This window comes from Lepus europaeus, chromosome 13, assembly GCF_033115175.1.
Source record: "Lepus europaeus isolate LE1 chromosome 13, mLepTim1.pri, whole genome shotgun sequence".
NCBI lineage: Eukaryota > Metazoa > Chordata > Mammalia > Lagomorpha > Leporidae > Lepus > Lepus europaeus.
Genome location: NC_084839.1, coordinates 68802848 through 68816238, shown reverse-complemented (window position 1 = coordinate 68816238; position 13391 = coordinate 68802848). Strand labels below are relative to the sequence as shown.

General features: G+C 61.3%; 1 protein-coding gene across 1 annotated transcript; it reads left to right on the top strand.

Annotated features, from left to right (window-relative positions):
• The first annotated feature begins 854 nt into the window (after positions 1-854).
• FBXO41 (F-box protein 41) lies at positions 855-10083 on the top strand. The gene is made up of 12 exons (XM_062208711.1): positions 855-1753; positions 3866-4079; positions 4470-4543; positions 4775-5133; positions 5998-6239; positions 6426-6541; positions 6676-6828; positions 7003-7098; positions 8198-8316; positions 8498-8656; positions 9738-9853; positions 9996-10083. The coding sequence occupies exons 1-12, from the start codon at positions 855-857 to the stop codon at positions 10056-10058; spliced, it is 2610 nt and encodes an 869-aa protein (XP_062064695.1). The 3' UTR covers positions 10059-10083.
• The last annotated feature ends 3308 nt before the right edge of the window (positions 10084-13391 follow it).

The window sequence follows — 13391 nt, the reverse complement described above, 5'->3', positions numbered from 1 at the left end:
GGTGGAGGGACATCTTGGTCACTGCAGCACCGTACGAATAGTCCAGCTTGTGTTACAACAGTGGCATGTACGGCATGCAAATGAGCATCTTGGGGATTTCTTTTAAGAGGTAACCTACATACAGGGGAGTGCATGCAAACACAGCCTGACATGTGCAGCTTCCTGGCCGCTGACACGTGTGTGCACCTGAGCCACCACCACTCGGATCGAGACGCAGACCCATTTCAGCATCACCTAAACCCGCTCCTGCTCTTTCCCAGTGCTCGCAGCCTCCAGGGGCAACCTCTGTTCTGACTTGTGTCATTATTATCTGTCCTCCTGGAACTCTGTTTCTGTGGAATCCTACAGCCTACACTCGGGTCTGGCTTTCCTTCCCGCAACAGAACAAAACAGATTCATCCGTGTTGCGTGTACCAGCAATCACTTGAGAGGACTCCATTGTAACCGTGCCACAGTGTATCCCTTCTGCTGTTGATGGGCACTTGGGTTGTGTCCAGATTGGAACGACTGTAAATAAAACTGATTTTTTTTTTCTTTTAAATAAATCACAGTCTCTCTCACTCTTGCACAGGTGCCACAGCAAGCCAGCCCCCTCTGGGAGGTCAGGTTCTTGCTTTCCCTTCGCCCCATCACTGGGGGACCGACAGGTGCAGGGGGAGCAGGCAGGAGCGGGAGGGAGCGGGGATCCCCTCCTTCTAAGACATTGTCCCTCTCTTCCAGCCTCCTCGCCCCGGGCGCACTGAGCCTTCCCGACCCCGCAGGGGAGCTCGCCCACGGCCCCCCATGAGCGCGCCCGGCTGAGGGGCGCGGCGGCCGCGGTGGAGCCGGCTCTGAGCAGCGCGGGCGGCGGGGCCATGGCCTCGCTGGACCTGCCCTACCGCTGCCCGCGCTGCGGGGAGCACAAGCGCTTCCGGAGCCTGTCGTCGCTGCGCGCGCACCTGGAGTACAGCCACACCTACGAGACGCTCTACATCCTCTCCAAGACCAACAGCATTTGCGACGGCGCCGCCGCTGCCGCCGCCGCCGCCGCAGCCTCGGGCTTCCCGCTGGCGCCCGAGCCCGCCGCCCTGCTGGCGGTGCCCGGCGCGCGGCGCGAGGTCTTTGAGAGCACGTCCTTCCAGGGCAAGGAGCAGGCGGCCGGGCCGTCGCCCGCAACGCCACACCTGCTGCACCACCACCACCACCACCACGCGCCCCTTGCCCACTTCCCGGGCGACCTGGTGCCCGCCAGCCTGCCCTGCGACGAGCTAGCCGAGCCGGGCCTCGTGCCCGCCGCGCGCTACGCGCTGCGCGAGATCGAGATCCCGCTGGGAGAGCTGATCGCGCGCAAGTCGGTGGCGTCCTCGGCGTGCTCGACGCCGCCGCCCGGGCCCGGCCCCGGCCCCTGCCCCGGGCCGGCCTCAGCCTCTCCCGCGTCGCCCTCGCCGGCCGACGTGGCGTACGAGGAGGGCCTGGCGCGCCTCAAGATCCGCGCGCTGGAGAAGCTGGAGGTGGACCGGCGGCTGGAACGGCTGAGCGAGGAGGTGGAGCAGAAGATCGCGGGCCAGGTGGGCCGGCTGCAGGCTGAGCTGGAGCGCAAGGCGGCGGAGCTGGAGACGGCGCGCCAGGAGAGCGCGCGGCTGGGGCGCGAGAAGGAGGAACTGGAGGAGCGCGCCTCCGAGCTCTCGCGCCAGGTGGACGTGAGCGTGGAGCTGCTGGCCTCGCTCAAGCAGGACCTGGTGCACAAGGAGCAGGAGCTGAACCGAAAGCAGCAGTGAGTAGGCCTGCAGGGCGCCGAGGGTGGGTGTGTCCGCGCGGGGTTGTCGGAAGGTGCCTGGGTGTAAGCGGTTAAGGCCGTGCCTTTTTGGTCCAGGAGCGGGGCCGTGAGCGTGGGTAGTGGAGCACGGGTGTTGTGACTGTGTGGGCCTGTGAGTGCATGGCAACTGACCGCCAAGACTGGATGTTTCTCCTCCATGTATCCCAGCCAGCGCCACGCCCTGCATTCTGGCACCGCATCCTCTTCTCATTTGCCTACTCCAGGACGTGGCTCAATTCTCCCCTCGCCCTTGTCTGTCTTCAGAGCTTCCCTACCTGGTATCATTCCTTAAAAGCACGCGGGCCGGATGGCGCTTCTCCCATCTGCCCCTTTTCTTTCCTTACAGAAAAGCCGCGTCTGTTACACTGCTTGTCGCGTCTTTGTTTCCTGGCGTTCCCTCTTGAACCCACTCTGAGCCACTTTCCAGCCCCGACACTGTCCTGGTGTCACCAGGGACTTCGTGTTGCTGAGGCCCGGCAACAGCGGCCGCCACAGGAGGCGCTCTAGAGAGCCCCTTTGATCTTTTTGTCTGCTCCTTCTCAGCCTTCTATCTTGGCTTCTCCTCTTTTCTGTGGCCTTAAAAAACTTTATTGGAAAGGCAGAGAGAGCATGAGAAATTTCCCATCTGCTGGTTCCCTCCCCGGATGCCTGCAATAGTCCAGGCTAGGCCAGGCGGAAGCCAGGAGCCTGGATCTCCATCTGGGTCTCCCATGTGGATGGCAGGGACCCAAGTACTTGAGCCATCACCTGGTGCCTCCCAGGGTGCTCATAATCAGGCATGGAGGCGAGACTTGAACCCAGACATCCTAATATGGGATGTGGCGTCCCAAGCAGCGTATTGACTGCTATCCCTAAAGCCTGCACCTTCTCTGGCCTTTCAGTGTAGAATTTTATTGATGTTATTTATCTGTCTTCATCATGATAGAAGGAAGCTCCAGGGCAGTGGATGAGAGAGCCAATGGGTGAAAGATCTCCTTCTGTTTCTCTCTACTTTTCAAATAAAATAAAAATACATGACATGTTTTAAAAATGATAAGTGCTGGCCTGCACCACAGCTCAATAGGTTAATACTCCACCTGCAGCGCCGGCACCCCGGGTTCTAGTCCCGATTGGGGCGCCGGATTCTGTCCCGGTTGCTCCTCTTCCAGTCAGCTCTCTGCTGTGGCCCAAGAAGGCAGTGGAGGATGGCCCAAGTCCTTGGGCCCTGCCCCAGCATGGGAGACCAGGAGAAGCACCTGGCTCCTGGCTTCGGATCAGCACGGTGCGCCAGCCGCAGCGGCCACTGGGGGGTGAACCAAAGGAAAAGGAAGACCTTTCTCTCTCTCTCTCTCTCTCTCACTGTCCACTCTGCCTGTCAAAAAAAAAAAAAAAGATACGTGCTCCATGAAGACAGGATTTTTGTTTTGTCCATTGCTGTATCCCCAATACTGAGCACCCTGGCTGACGCTGGAAGATGCTTGGTGAATGTTAAATGGGTGCAGGGACACCCTTGGTGTATTTGGAAGTGGTTGCTCAGGTAACTGCTGTGTTCATGTGACTCCGGGAGGCTGGCGCGGGCTGGGTCGCCATACCCGTTTCTCGCCGTGCTGTCATGTTTATGCATGCTTCTGAAATTGCGGGTGTGTCGGAGCTGCCTGTGGGCCTCCGTGGTTCTTGCTTCGTATGTGTTGGGCGGTGCACGTGCTGAGAGTGCACGTGCACAGCTGGGTGGGGCTGCGTGTTGGGATATGGCTCTGTGGCGCTGAATGTGTCCCTGGGAGTGTTTCCGTTTTGGAAGACTGGATCCTGAGGCCATGAGGACCTGAGTGTGTCTGTGTGTGGTGTGAGGTGCAGGTGTGCCCTTATGGTGGGTGCAGATACGGGGCTCCGGGTGCGTGCACAGGGGTGGCTGTGTGGGCCTGCACGTGCCCGGTGCAGGAGTGCCTGGGGCTGGGGTGCAGTTCTGTGTGCGGTTTTTATGGACGTAAGCAGACGTGCTGCGTTGGGCCCCCTACGCCGCTAGCCGGGTTCTCCTGCAGAGGGTGGGGGCAGCCCGGCAAGGCCCTGGGTGAGAGACTGCTCCGGGCCCAGGGAGGTGGTGCAGATCGACCAGTTCCTGAAGGAAACAGCGGCGCGGGAGGCCAGCGCCAAGCTGCGGCTGCAGCAGTTCATCGAGGAGCTGCTGGAGCGGGCGGACCGCGCCGAGCGGCAGCTGCAGGTCATCAGCAGCAGCTGTGGCAGCACGCCCAGCGCCAGCCTTGGCCGCGGAGCTATGGGCGCCGGGCCCCGGGGCCCAGGCCGAATGGTGAGTGCCCCGTGTCCCCTCAGTCCCTCTGCACACGTGGCCTGATGACCCCTAGGATGCCCCAGGCTCCACCTCCTCCAGCTTGAGGAGGGGTGCAAGGCAGGGGAGCCCCCATGGCCCAGGTGGTTGCAGCCCTGGCCCTCAGGGACCCATCTCTGTCCATCCTGGCCAATGAGAGCCCAGAGTGTGGGCTGGGTGGAGGGAGGGGCTGAGGAGCGGGCCTGTCTGGGCTGTCTGTCTGTCCATTCGTCCATCTTTCCCAACTTTTTCCCCTCTTCTCTCTTTTCCTCCTCCCTCCCTTCCGTCTTGGGCCCTGTTTCTCCTGCTCCTTCTTGTTCCCTCGCCTCCTCTGCCCGCCCCTCTTTTCCCTCCTGCTCTGGGGGCCCACAGCGAGAGCACCACGCAGGCCCAGCCGTGGCAAGCACGTACGCGGTGTCACGGCATGGCTCTTCTCCCAGCACAGGGTAAGCTCGGGCCTGGCCCGCCCCTTGTGTTCACCCTCCCCCGGGACACGGCCTCTTCCTGGGCCCGCCCTCCCTGGCTTCCCTGTGTCTGCCTCTCCACACTCCAGAGCTTTTGGAGGGCGGGGGTGGGGGTGGGGGTGCGGTCTGCTGTTGCCTGGCGGTTGGGGAGGGGTGGGGAGTTGGGGCGGACCTGGTGACTCTTGTCCCTCGGTCCCCTCCACCCCACCCCAGAGCCTCCAGTCGCGTGCCAGCTGCATCCCAGAGCTCAGGCTGTTATGACAGTGACAGTCTGGAGCTGCCCCGGCCAGAGGAGGGGCCCCCGGAGGACAGCGGCCCTGGGGGCCTGGGCACAAGGGCCCAGGCTACCAATGGGGGCTCCGAGCGCTCCCAGCCCCCTCGAAGCTCCGGCCTGCGGCGCCAGGCCATTCAGAACTGGCAACGCAGGCCCCGCCGACACAGCACAGAGGGCGAGGAGGGGGACGTCTCGGATGTGGGCTCACGAACCACCGAGTCGGAGGCCGAGGGCCCCTCAGATGCCCCCCGCCCTGGGCCTGCTGTGGCTGGGCCGCTGAGCAGCTGCCGGCTCTCAGGTAAGTCTTGGGAGGGCGGGCAGAGAGGCCCTAGGAGGTGCACATGGCTCTTGTCCCGCCCTTCCCCTTGGCCCAGTCTCCCCCAACCCCTCCTGTACAGCACCCTTTAAGCCTGGGGCAGGGCCACAGCAGGGCTCAGTGCTCAGGTTGTGTCACATGAGGATGCCACCTCTAAGGGGCCAGCCCCATGGTGGCCTTGTTGACACGCACAGGAGAGTAGCAGCCGTCGACCGCCCCCCACCACCACCAGGTGTAGCCCTGGTGTGGCGGGGAGAGCCACTTCCACCTGCACACAGGCAGGGCTCGGATGTGTGTGGGTAGGGGGCTAGGGTCAGGAGCCACCCTTGGAAAGAATGTTTAGAGGCAAGTCGTGGCATAGCGGGTTAAGCTGCTGCTTGGAATGCCCTTATCCTATACTGGAGTGCCTGGTTCAAGGCCTGGCCGCTCTCTGCCAAGCCGGCTTCCTGCTAATATATACCCTGGGAGGCAGCGAAGGATGGCTCAAGTCCTGAGTCCCTGCCACCCTATGTGGGAGACCTGAATGGCCCGGCCCAGCCCCAGCCCCAGCTCTTGTGGACATTTGGGGAGGGAACCCGTGGGTAGAAGATTCTCTCTCTCTCTCTCTCTCTGTCTGCTTTTAAAATCAAAATATACATTAACAAAAGAACAGACTACGTACAGAAAGGGCACCCTTTTCTAATTTGTAAGGTCAGGGATGGGGCTACCCGATAGGAGCGGGCGAGCAGAGGCCACTTGCCCATCCTCCCGACGCCTGCCCGTTTCTCCTGTAGTTCCTGCTCTCCCCTTGCATCCCACCCATGGCCCCCAGCTGGCCTTTGACCCCCTCCCCTTGGTGTTCTGCAGCCCACTCCGAGGGAGGCAGTGGGCGAGCTCGGCGAGCCGAGAGGGGCAGCCCCTCGCGCTCCAACGAGGTCATCAGCCCGGAGATCCTCAAGATGCGCGCGGCGCTGTTCTGCATCTTCACCTACCTGGACACGCGCACGCTGCTGCACGCTGCCGAGGTCTGCCGGGACTGGCGCTTCGTGGCCCGCCACCCCGCCGTGTGGACCCGGGTGCTGCTGGAGAATGCTCGAGTCTGCTCCAAGGTGCCTGCCCCTGGCCTGCCCGCCGCCCCGCCCTGCTGCTGCACACCCACCTCGCCCCTGGCAGAGCCGGGCCCTGCAAGCTCTGGTCCTTGCAACCCGTAAAGCGCCCCAGCTCGCTGGGGCCGGCCCACTTCCAGCCAGCAGAGTGCAGACCCCGTCCTCTGCAGACGACCCCTCTACCCGCAGTTCCTGGCGATGCTGGCCCAGTGGTGCACCCAGGCCCACTCGCTGACACTGCAGAACCTGAAGCCCCGGCAGCGAGGGAAGAAGGAGAGCAAGGAGGAGTATGCCCGGAGCACCCGGTGAGACCCGCGGCGGTGGGGGTGGGGTGGGGACAGGCGGTGCTGCCGGGCTGCCAGGCTGCCGCCAACTCGGAACTAAACAGGGATGCTTCCAGAGGAGGAGGTGGCCACAAGCTCCTCTTGGTCGTCCCCAGGGGCTGCCTTGAAGCAGGGCTGGAGTCCCTGCTGAAGGCGGCCGGCGGGAACCTGCTGATCCTGCGCATCTCCCACTGTCCCAACATCCTCACCGACCGTTCGCTCTGGCTGGCCAGCTGCTACTGCCGCGCCCTGCAGGCTGTCACCTACAGGTGGGTCCTCCACACCAGAGACAGGATCCAGGCCTCGAGGGCTCCCTGGGCACTGCACAGCCAACCCCCAAGGTTCCCAAGCAGCTGCATCCAAGAACTCTTTGGCTCACGGGCAGGAGGGAAGGGCAGTAGCAGGGGCCACCAGGTGGGCAGCTGCAGCTTTCTTTTCCACAGGAGCGCCACAGACCCTGTGGGCCATGAGGTCATTTGGGCACTGGGCGCAGGCTGCAGAGAGATCGTCTCCCTCCAGGTGGCGCCACTTCACCCCTGGTGAGACCTGGCAGGGGTGCATGGTAGGGAGGGAGCTGGGTTGGGCCTGCCCAGAGGCCAAGGCCATTCCTTAGGCTTTGTGGGAGAGACACAAGGGGTTCATGGGCACATTGAGGTGGCAGGAGGAGGGCTTTAGAGATCAGATGCGGGGTCACATCCTGCTCCTGAACAGCGTCCCTCTGAGGAATCCAGTCATGTCTCAGGTTCTCACTGCAAAGTGAAGGTGAGACTGGGGATCTGTCGGCTGTCTTAAGGCTGTACTGTTGCTGGCTCCTGTGAGATCACAGATCCAAAGCCTGCAGAGCCCACAGTCCGTGTCTGGTGAACAGTTGTTAAAAATAGCCAGGTGTGGTTGGCACGTGATTGGCGGTTTCGGGAGGGTAGTGTGCAGTCTACACTGTTGGAGAACCCAGGGTGTGCAGGCAGGCAGCCCACAGACTGCCCTGCACCTTGAAGCCGTCTGTGCTGGCTGTGGACAGCCCCTTCCAGGCCCTGCAGCATGCCTCCACTAGCATCCACAGTGATGGGTGAACGCCCGTTTCCATGTCCCTGGCATCAAGCCGGAGACTTGACTGTGGCCTGAATCGATGCTGAGGGCCAAGTGTTGAGGCCAATGGCAGGTTTGGTGTGAGTGGAGGAGCAGGACTGGGCAATGGGTGTGGAAAGGAGTGTTGGGCCGAGGTCAGGAAGGACCTGCTGAGAGGTTTGGGAGTTTGCATTTTATCTAAAAGGTATAGGAAGCGATTGGAGGATTTTACTGAAGGGGTTACGACCAGACTGGTCATTTTCTGTGCCCCTGCCTCCAAGAGCAGGTCCTTATCTGTGTTGTCCCCACTGCACCCTCAGTGGAGCTGGCTCAGTTCTGGTGGCCCAGAGGTGTTGCTGGTGGGCTGGACCGAGGGCCCAGCACTCTCTGGGGATGCAGAATCTGCAGGGTGGTGGCAGGTCCACGGGGCGGAGTCAGGGATGATCCCGGATTTCTGACCAGCTGGGTTGTTGGGGGGGCACTTGGCGGAGGCAGAAAGGGGTCCCAAAGGAGGCACACACAGTGTGCAGCACCTGGAAGCTTCCCTGATGCCTGATCCTCCTCGTTCTCCAGCCAGCAGCCCACGCGCTTCAGTAACCGCTGCCTGCAGATGATCGGCCGCTGTTGGCCCCACCTCCGGGCCCTGGGGGTTGGGGGTGCCGGCTGTGGGGTACAGGGCCTGGCATCACTCGGTGAGTCTTTTGCCTTGGGACTGTGCTGGGCAGTGGTGAGAAGTGGGCACGGGTACAATAGTGCCCTGTGAAATCCCATATGGGCTTGGGGCTGCAGCTGGATGGTGGTGGGGAGCCCTCGGCACTGGGCAGGGGTGACCAGGGAAGTTGGTCAGCAGGGCCTCCCTTCTTCCTTTCCTAGCAAGAAACTGCATGCGGCTGCAGGTCCTGGAGCTGGACCACGTGTCAGAGATCACCCAGGAGGTGGCGGCCGAGGTCTGCCGGGAAGGCCTGAAGGGGCTGGAGATGCTGGTGCTCACGGCCACCCCAGTCACCCCCAAGGCCCTGCTGCATTTCAACAGTGAGCACTGGGGGGATGCAGGCCGGCGCCCAGCACCGTGAGCAGGGAGCACAGCCAAGCACTGGTGCTGCGGTCGCACTGACTCGGGTTCTGCTTTGCCACCACTGCCCTCTGAGGCTGGTGTGGCACTCGGGCCCTCCAGCGTCTGATCCAAATAGTTCAGCTCAGTAGAAAGTGGTCCTGGGCTCTCCCCTTGTTGGAGAAATGACTTGTCCAACACCATCAGCCCGCACAAGAGCTCCAGCCAGCAGAGGCAGGACAGGTTAAGAGCACCGGTTCCGGAGCTGGACTGCCCCGGGTTCCCACTCTGGCTCCATTGCTCATTAGCTGCATGACTTTGGGCGAGCTACTACTCCTCTGTGAGAGCTATATTCCTATCCTCCAAGCTTTCTAGACTAGGTGGGAAGACTAACAAGGTGTGTATGCTCCAGGACAGTTCTTGGAGTAACGACCTGTCTCTCCCTGGACTCCCTGGACTCTAGATAGTGCTTGCTCCAGCCCCCACCTCCCTCGAGCCCCCCATTGCACTCCCACTCACTCCTCTGCCTCCATTAAGGGCCCCATTGGTCCTAGACCACTGTCTGGGACATTTGGCTCTGGGAGGTCCCTAGGCCCTGGCCACTTGAAACCTCACCATCTTCAGAGCCCTCTTGGCCACACCTCACCCCCAGAACCAACTCCTCAGCCTCCACAGTCAGGAGTTCCAGACCCTGCCCTGCTCCACCTTCATAGCAACATCCGGTCCCTCAAGCCTTCTGCTCCCACTGCACCCCCCCCCCCCTTGTGCCCCAGTCCAGCCCCCTCAGCCTCCCCTCCGTGTCTTTGTTCCTTGTAATTCATTTTCCAGTGCCCGGGGCCGCGATACAAGCGTCCCCTCTGCTGGGGACGTTCCTGGAGCCCACTGCAGCCTCTCTGCCTCAGCCACATGGTCTGCCTGTCCCTGCCTCCACTCTGAGCCCCCATATGCCTCAAAGCTGGCACATGGGACCTCTCGGTGGTGTCTGACTTCATTCATTAGTGACGAGAGAGGAGGCACTCACTGCCCAGGCCAGTCAGCCTCACTTTACCCATCTTTCCCCAGGCATCTGCCGAAACCTCAAGTCCATTGTGGTCCAGATTGGGATTGCTGATTATTTCAAAGAGCCCAGCAGCCCTGAGGCCCAGAAGCTGTTTGAGGACATGGTGACAAAACTCCAGGTGAGGGGTCAGCTCTGAGGCTACCCAAGACCACACCCCTGCCTCCACATCCCCAGGCTGGGGCTGGGGACCTGGGTGAGTGTGGCAGGAGGACACAACCTGGCCACCCGGAGGGATGACTAACCCAGGGTTTGGTCCATAGGCTCTGCGGCGGAGACCCGGCTTCTCTAAGATCCTGCACATCAAGGTGGAAGGCGGCTGCTAACCCGAGTAGGGGGCGGCAGGGCCCCTGCCAGCCCCACCCCAGGGCACTCTCTTTGAACCTCTGGAGGGACCTTGGTTTTGAGTAGACCTTCAGAGGCCTAGTGTTATCCCTGTCCTCCTCCTGGACCAGCAGAGCAACAGATCCAGGGTACTGCCTCCCCAGGGCAGGGGCTTGGACAGAAGCTGCCCTCTGCCCCCACCCCGCCCCCAACTGGAGCAGCCTTCTAGGCACAGCCTGCGAGGAGCTGTCACCACCAGCACCTGGTGTCATCGCCTGGAGGATCTGCAATAACCACGCGGCGGCTCCTCCTTCCCGAGGCCTGGCCTCCTTGTTGGGGTTGGGGGGGGCTCCACAAGGCAGCTCCGACACGGCACAGAGGGCTCTCCTCCCCCCAGCCCGTCCCAGCCCTCTGCGGGCACCCTCTGCAGACAGCCTGCCCGGGCTCCGGGTCCACATCTCCAGGAGTAACACAGGCAAGCCCAGGAGCCTGGGCACCTGGTCAGCTGACAGCTGGGGGGTGGGGGTGCTAGGGGGTAGTCTGAAAGGACTTGGCCCCAGGATGAGAACGTCCCTGCCCAGGAGGCTGGATGGCCAGGGGAGAAGACTTACATATGGCTCTAAGAAAGGCAAGACCATTCCCCTTCCATCCACCACAGACCCTGCCACACAAGAGCTAAAAGGTGCATGTTTTATACCTACCATTCATTCCTGAAGGACCCTCTGCAGGGCCAAGGTCCCGGCCCTGGGAAGCTTGGTCAGCAGCGAAAAGTAGTTTCTGTCTTCAAGGGGTTTCCCTTTAACCCAGGAGCGTGGTCAGGAATCTGATGGCCTTCGGGTCCCCAAGGCTGTTGGAGGCACCAGGCTGTGCTGGGTGGGGCTGGAGGAGGCTCAGGGGATGGCAGCTGCCTTGCTTCCCTGTTTATGGTCAGCTGATCTGGTCTGGGGGACCAGAAACTCTGGAGCCAGGGGAAAGGAGCAGCACCTCAATCGACTGCTCCCCTTGTCCCAATCCCTACCAGCCTCATAGGGCCAAGGCCTGCTGTTGGGGGCCAGTGGGAGATTTTATGGGCCCTGGCACAGTCCCCAAAGGACCAGAGCTTGGCCCCAAGGCGCCAAAGACTGAGGTCCCCCCTGTTTCTCCCCTCAGAACTCCCACAGTGGCTCAGAGTCTGGAGGTCCAGCCGACGACCTTCATTTGGAAAGTTCAAACATTTAACCTAAAGCTACCCTTGGGTTTCCTTCTCTCCTGTACAGAACCAGCCCCCAGCCCTAGCTAACAGTCTCGGCCACGCTGGGGCTGGGGTTTCCTGTTTCCCAGCCCTCTGCAGGGACCCAGCTGTCTGCCACAATCTGGCTTCAACATCAAGGCCTGGGTTACCCTGCAGAGTCCTCCAGAGCTGGGCTCAGCAATGCACCCTGCTCTGCAGGCTCCACTCCCTAGCTCTGGCTCAGCTCTTTTCATCATTGCTGGCTTGTGTGGCTTCTGTCCCTGCTCTTTGAAGACCTGAAATACCAAGGGTGTATTGTTGGCAACTCCTTGTCCGATGCATGATGCCTTTGCTGTTAGCAACCCTGGTCCTGTCCCCAGGAGTCATAGGAAGAAGCACAACTCTCCTCTCCTCTGGGGGCCTGGAAGGGGCGGTAGAGGTCCACTCGGGGCCTGGCTGCCCTGTGTGTGTCCATCCTGCCTTGCCAACCATAGTCCTGGAGCCCCTGCTCCCTGTGACTCCAAGACTAGAGGTGCTGCCCTCCGTGTCTCCTGGACAAAGCACAAAGGGACGCTCTGCTTGGCGTGAGCTCGCCTGAAGGAAAGACTTGTTGCCCTAGGAAGCCTCCATCCCTGAATACAAGGCTCTAGGCAATTTCTCCCTGGGTGGTGCCCACTGAGGTGCCTGGCGTCAGCCCTGGGAAAGGCAATCAGGGTGCCGTGAGCAGTGAGGTACGGTGGTGCTAAGAGGACTGACGGTAGTCAGGTTCGTTCATTTGTGCACCAGCAGTGGTAGGAGCTGAAGGGTTAACAAGTCCCACCTCTGGGTTTTCCCAGAAGCCCACTGGGATCCTTCACCCCATATTCCTGCTCTGTGTGAAGGATGTGTGAGAGTACACATTGTACAGTCCCAGCCCTTGGCAATGCAAAGACAACTCAGAGCACTTCCCACCACACAGCCACCACTGGGGGGACAGCCTTTGTGTACCCTGGCACTCCTGCATGCCCTGAGAACGGGCAGCTTTGCAGCCCCCAACCTGGCTCCCCCCTCCCAGCTCTCGTGGTGGGCCCCGCTGCTGAGTGGGGAGCTCTTGATTGCTCAGCTGGAGCTGCTGGAGCTGAGGCTGGGCAGTGGGAATAGGGCCTGGCTTTCCTGGAAGCACCCCATGCTGCATCTCCTCCTTACTGAAGACACAAGAGGTGACACCTAGGATAGCAAACCAAGGCAGGTGCTGCTCTAGAGACCCCTGCATTGTGCGGAGGCAGTGGTGGCCACTCAGTGTCCTTTTCAGCCCTCCTGCCAAGCAGCCTGCCCCCCCAACCCCGCCTCGGGGAGGGTTGGTCAGTCTGGCTGCAGACCACTTTTTATTCAGGCTGCTTCCCCTCAGCAGCAGTGGGGCATGAAGATACTGCATGCAGGGAAAAAGAATGGGCTGCCCAGACCACGATGCCCACTGACCAGGAACAGCCGCTATAGGGTCAAGGCTGCTCTGAGTTGGAGCCAGTCCCTCAGGAATCGCTGCAAAAGGGCTGCTGCACAAGGTCTGGCTGTCCTTTGCCTTTGGGCTCTGCCTGCTCCCCAGTCCTGCTCCCTAATCTGATAGGTCCTAGGTGGGGAGCCGCCTCCACCCCCTAGTCCCTCTGGCACTAAGTGGAAGGAGACCTTCCCAGAGTGACTGCTGGTGCCAAAGACCCCATTCCTGCCAAACTTGGGAGTGAAAACAGGAGATGAGCAGGTGTGCGGCCCAAATGCCCAGAGGAGTTACTGAAGCCAATGGGATCTGTCCAAAGCTGTCATCGTCGAGTCTGTCAGCCCTGGCACTTCCCTACCCTGGTGGCCATGCTTTCTCACCCGACCCTGCTGCAGGCCTGCATTTCTGTATATACTGCTGTGTATTGTGTGTATTTATTCCTGGACAAGTGTGTTCATCTGCAGCCCTTGCCCGAGAAGGTTAGGATTGGGTGAAGATCAGGATACCAGGGCCAACGAAGGCAAATTCCCTCCCTAACCCCTTGGGACCTCAGCCAGTCCCAAGACTGCCCTGACAATCAGGCAGGCTCCCCACAAGGCCAAGCCTCCTGTCTCGGCCAGGATGGGCCCAGGGAGGCTGAGCCTTGGGCTCCCC

Excerpts from the sequence above, each read along its gene's own strand:
- FBXO41 (XM_062208711.1), top strand. The coding sequence starts at position 855 with ATGGCCTCGCTGGACCTGCCCTACCGCTGCCCGCGCTGCGGGGAGCAC. Across the intron at positions 6,240-6,425 it reads ATGCTCGAGTCTGCTCCAAG|TTCCTGGCGATGCTGGCCCA; the intron begins GTGCCTGCCCCT and ends CTCTACCCGCAG. Across the intron at positions 8,317-8,497 it reads ACAGGGCCTGGCATCACTCG|CAAGAAACTGCATGCGGCTG; the intron begins GTGAGTCTTTTG and ends TTCCTTTCCTAG.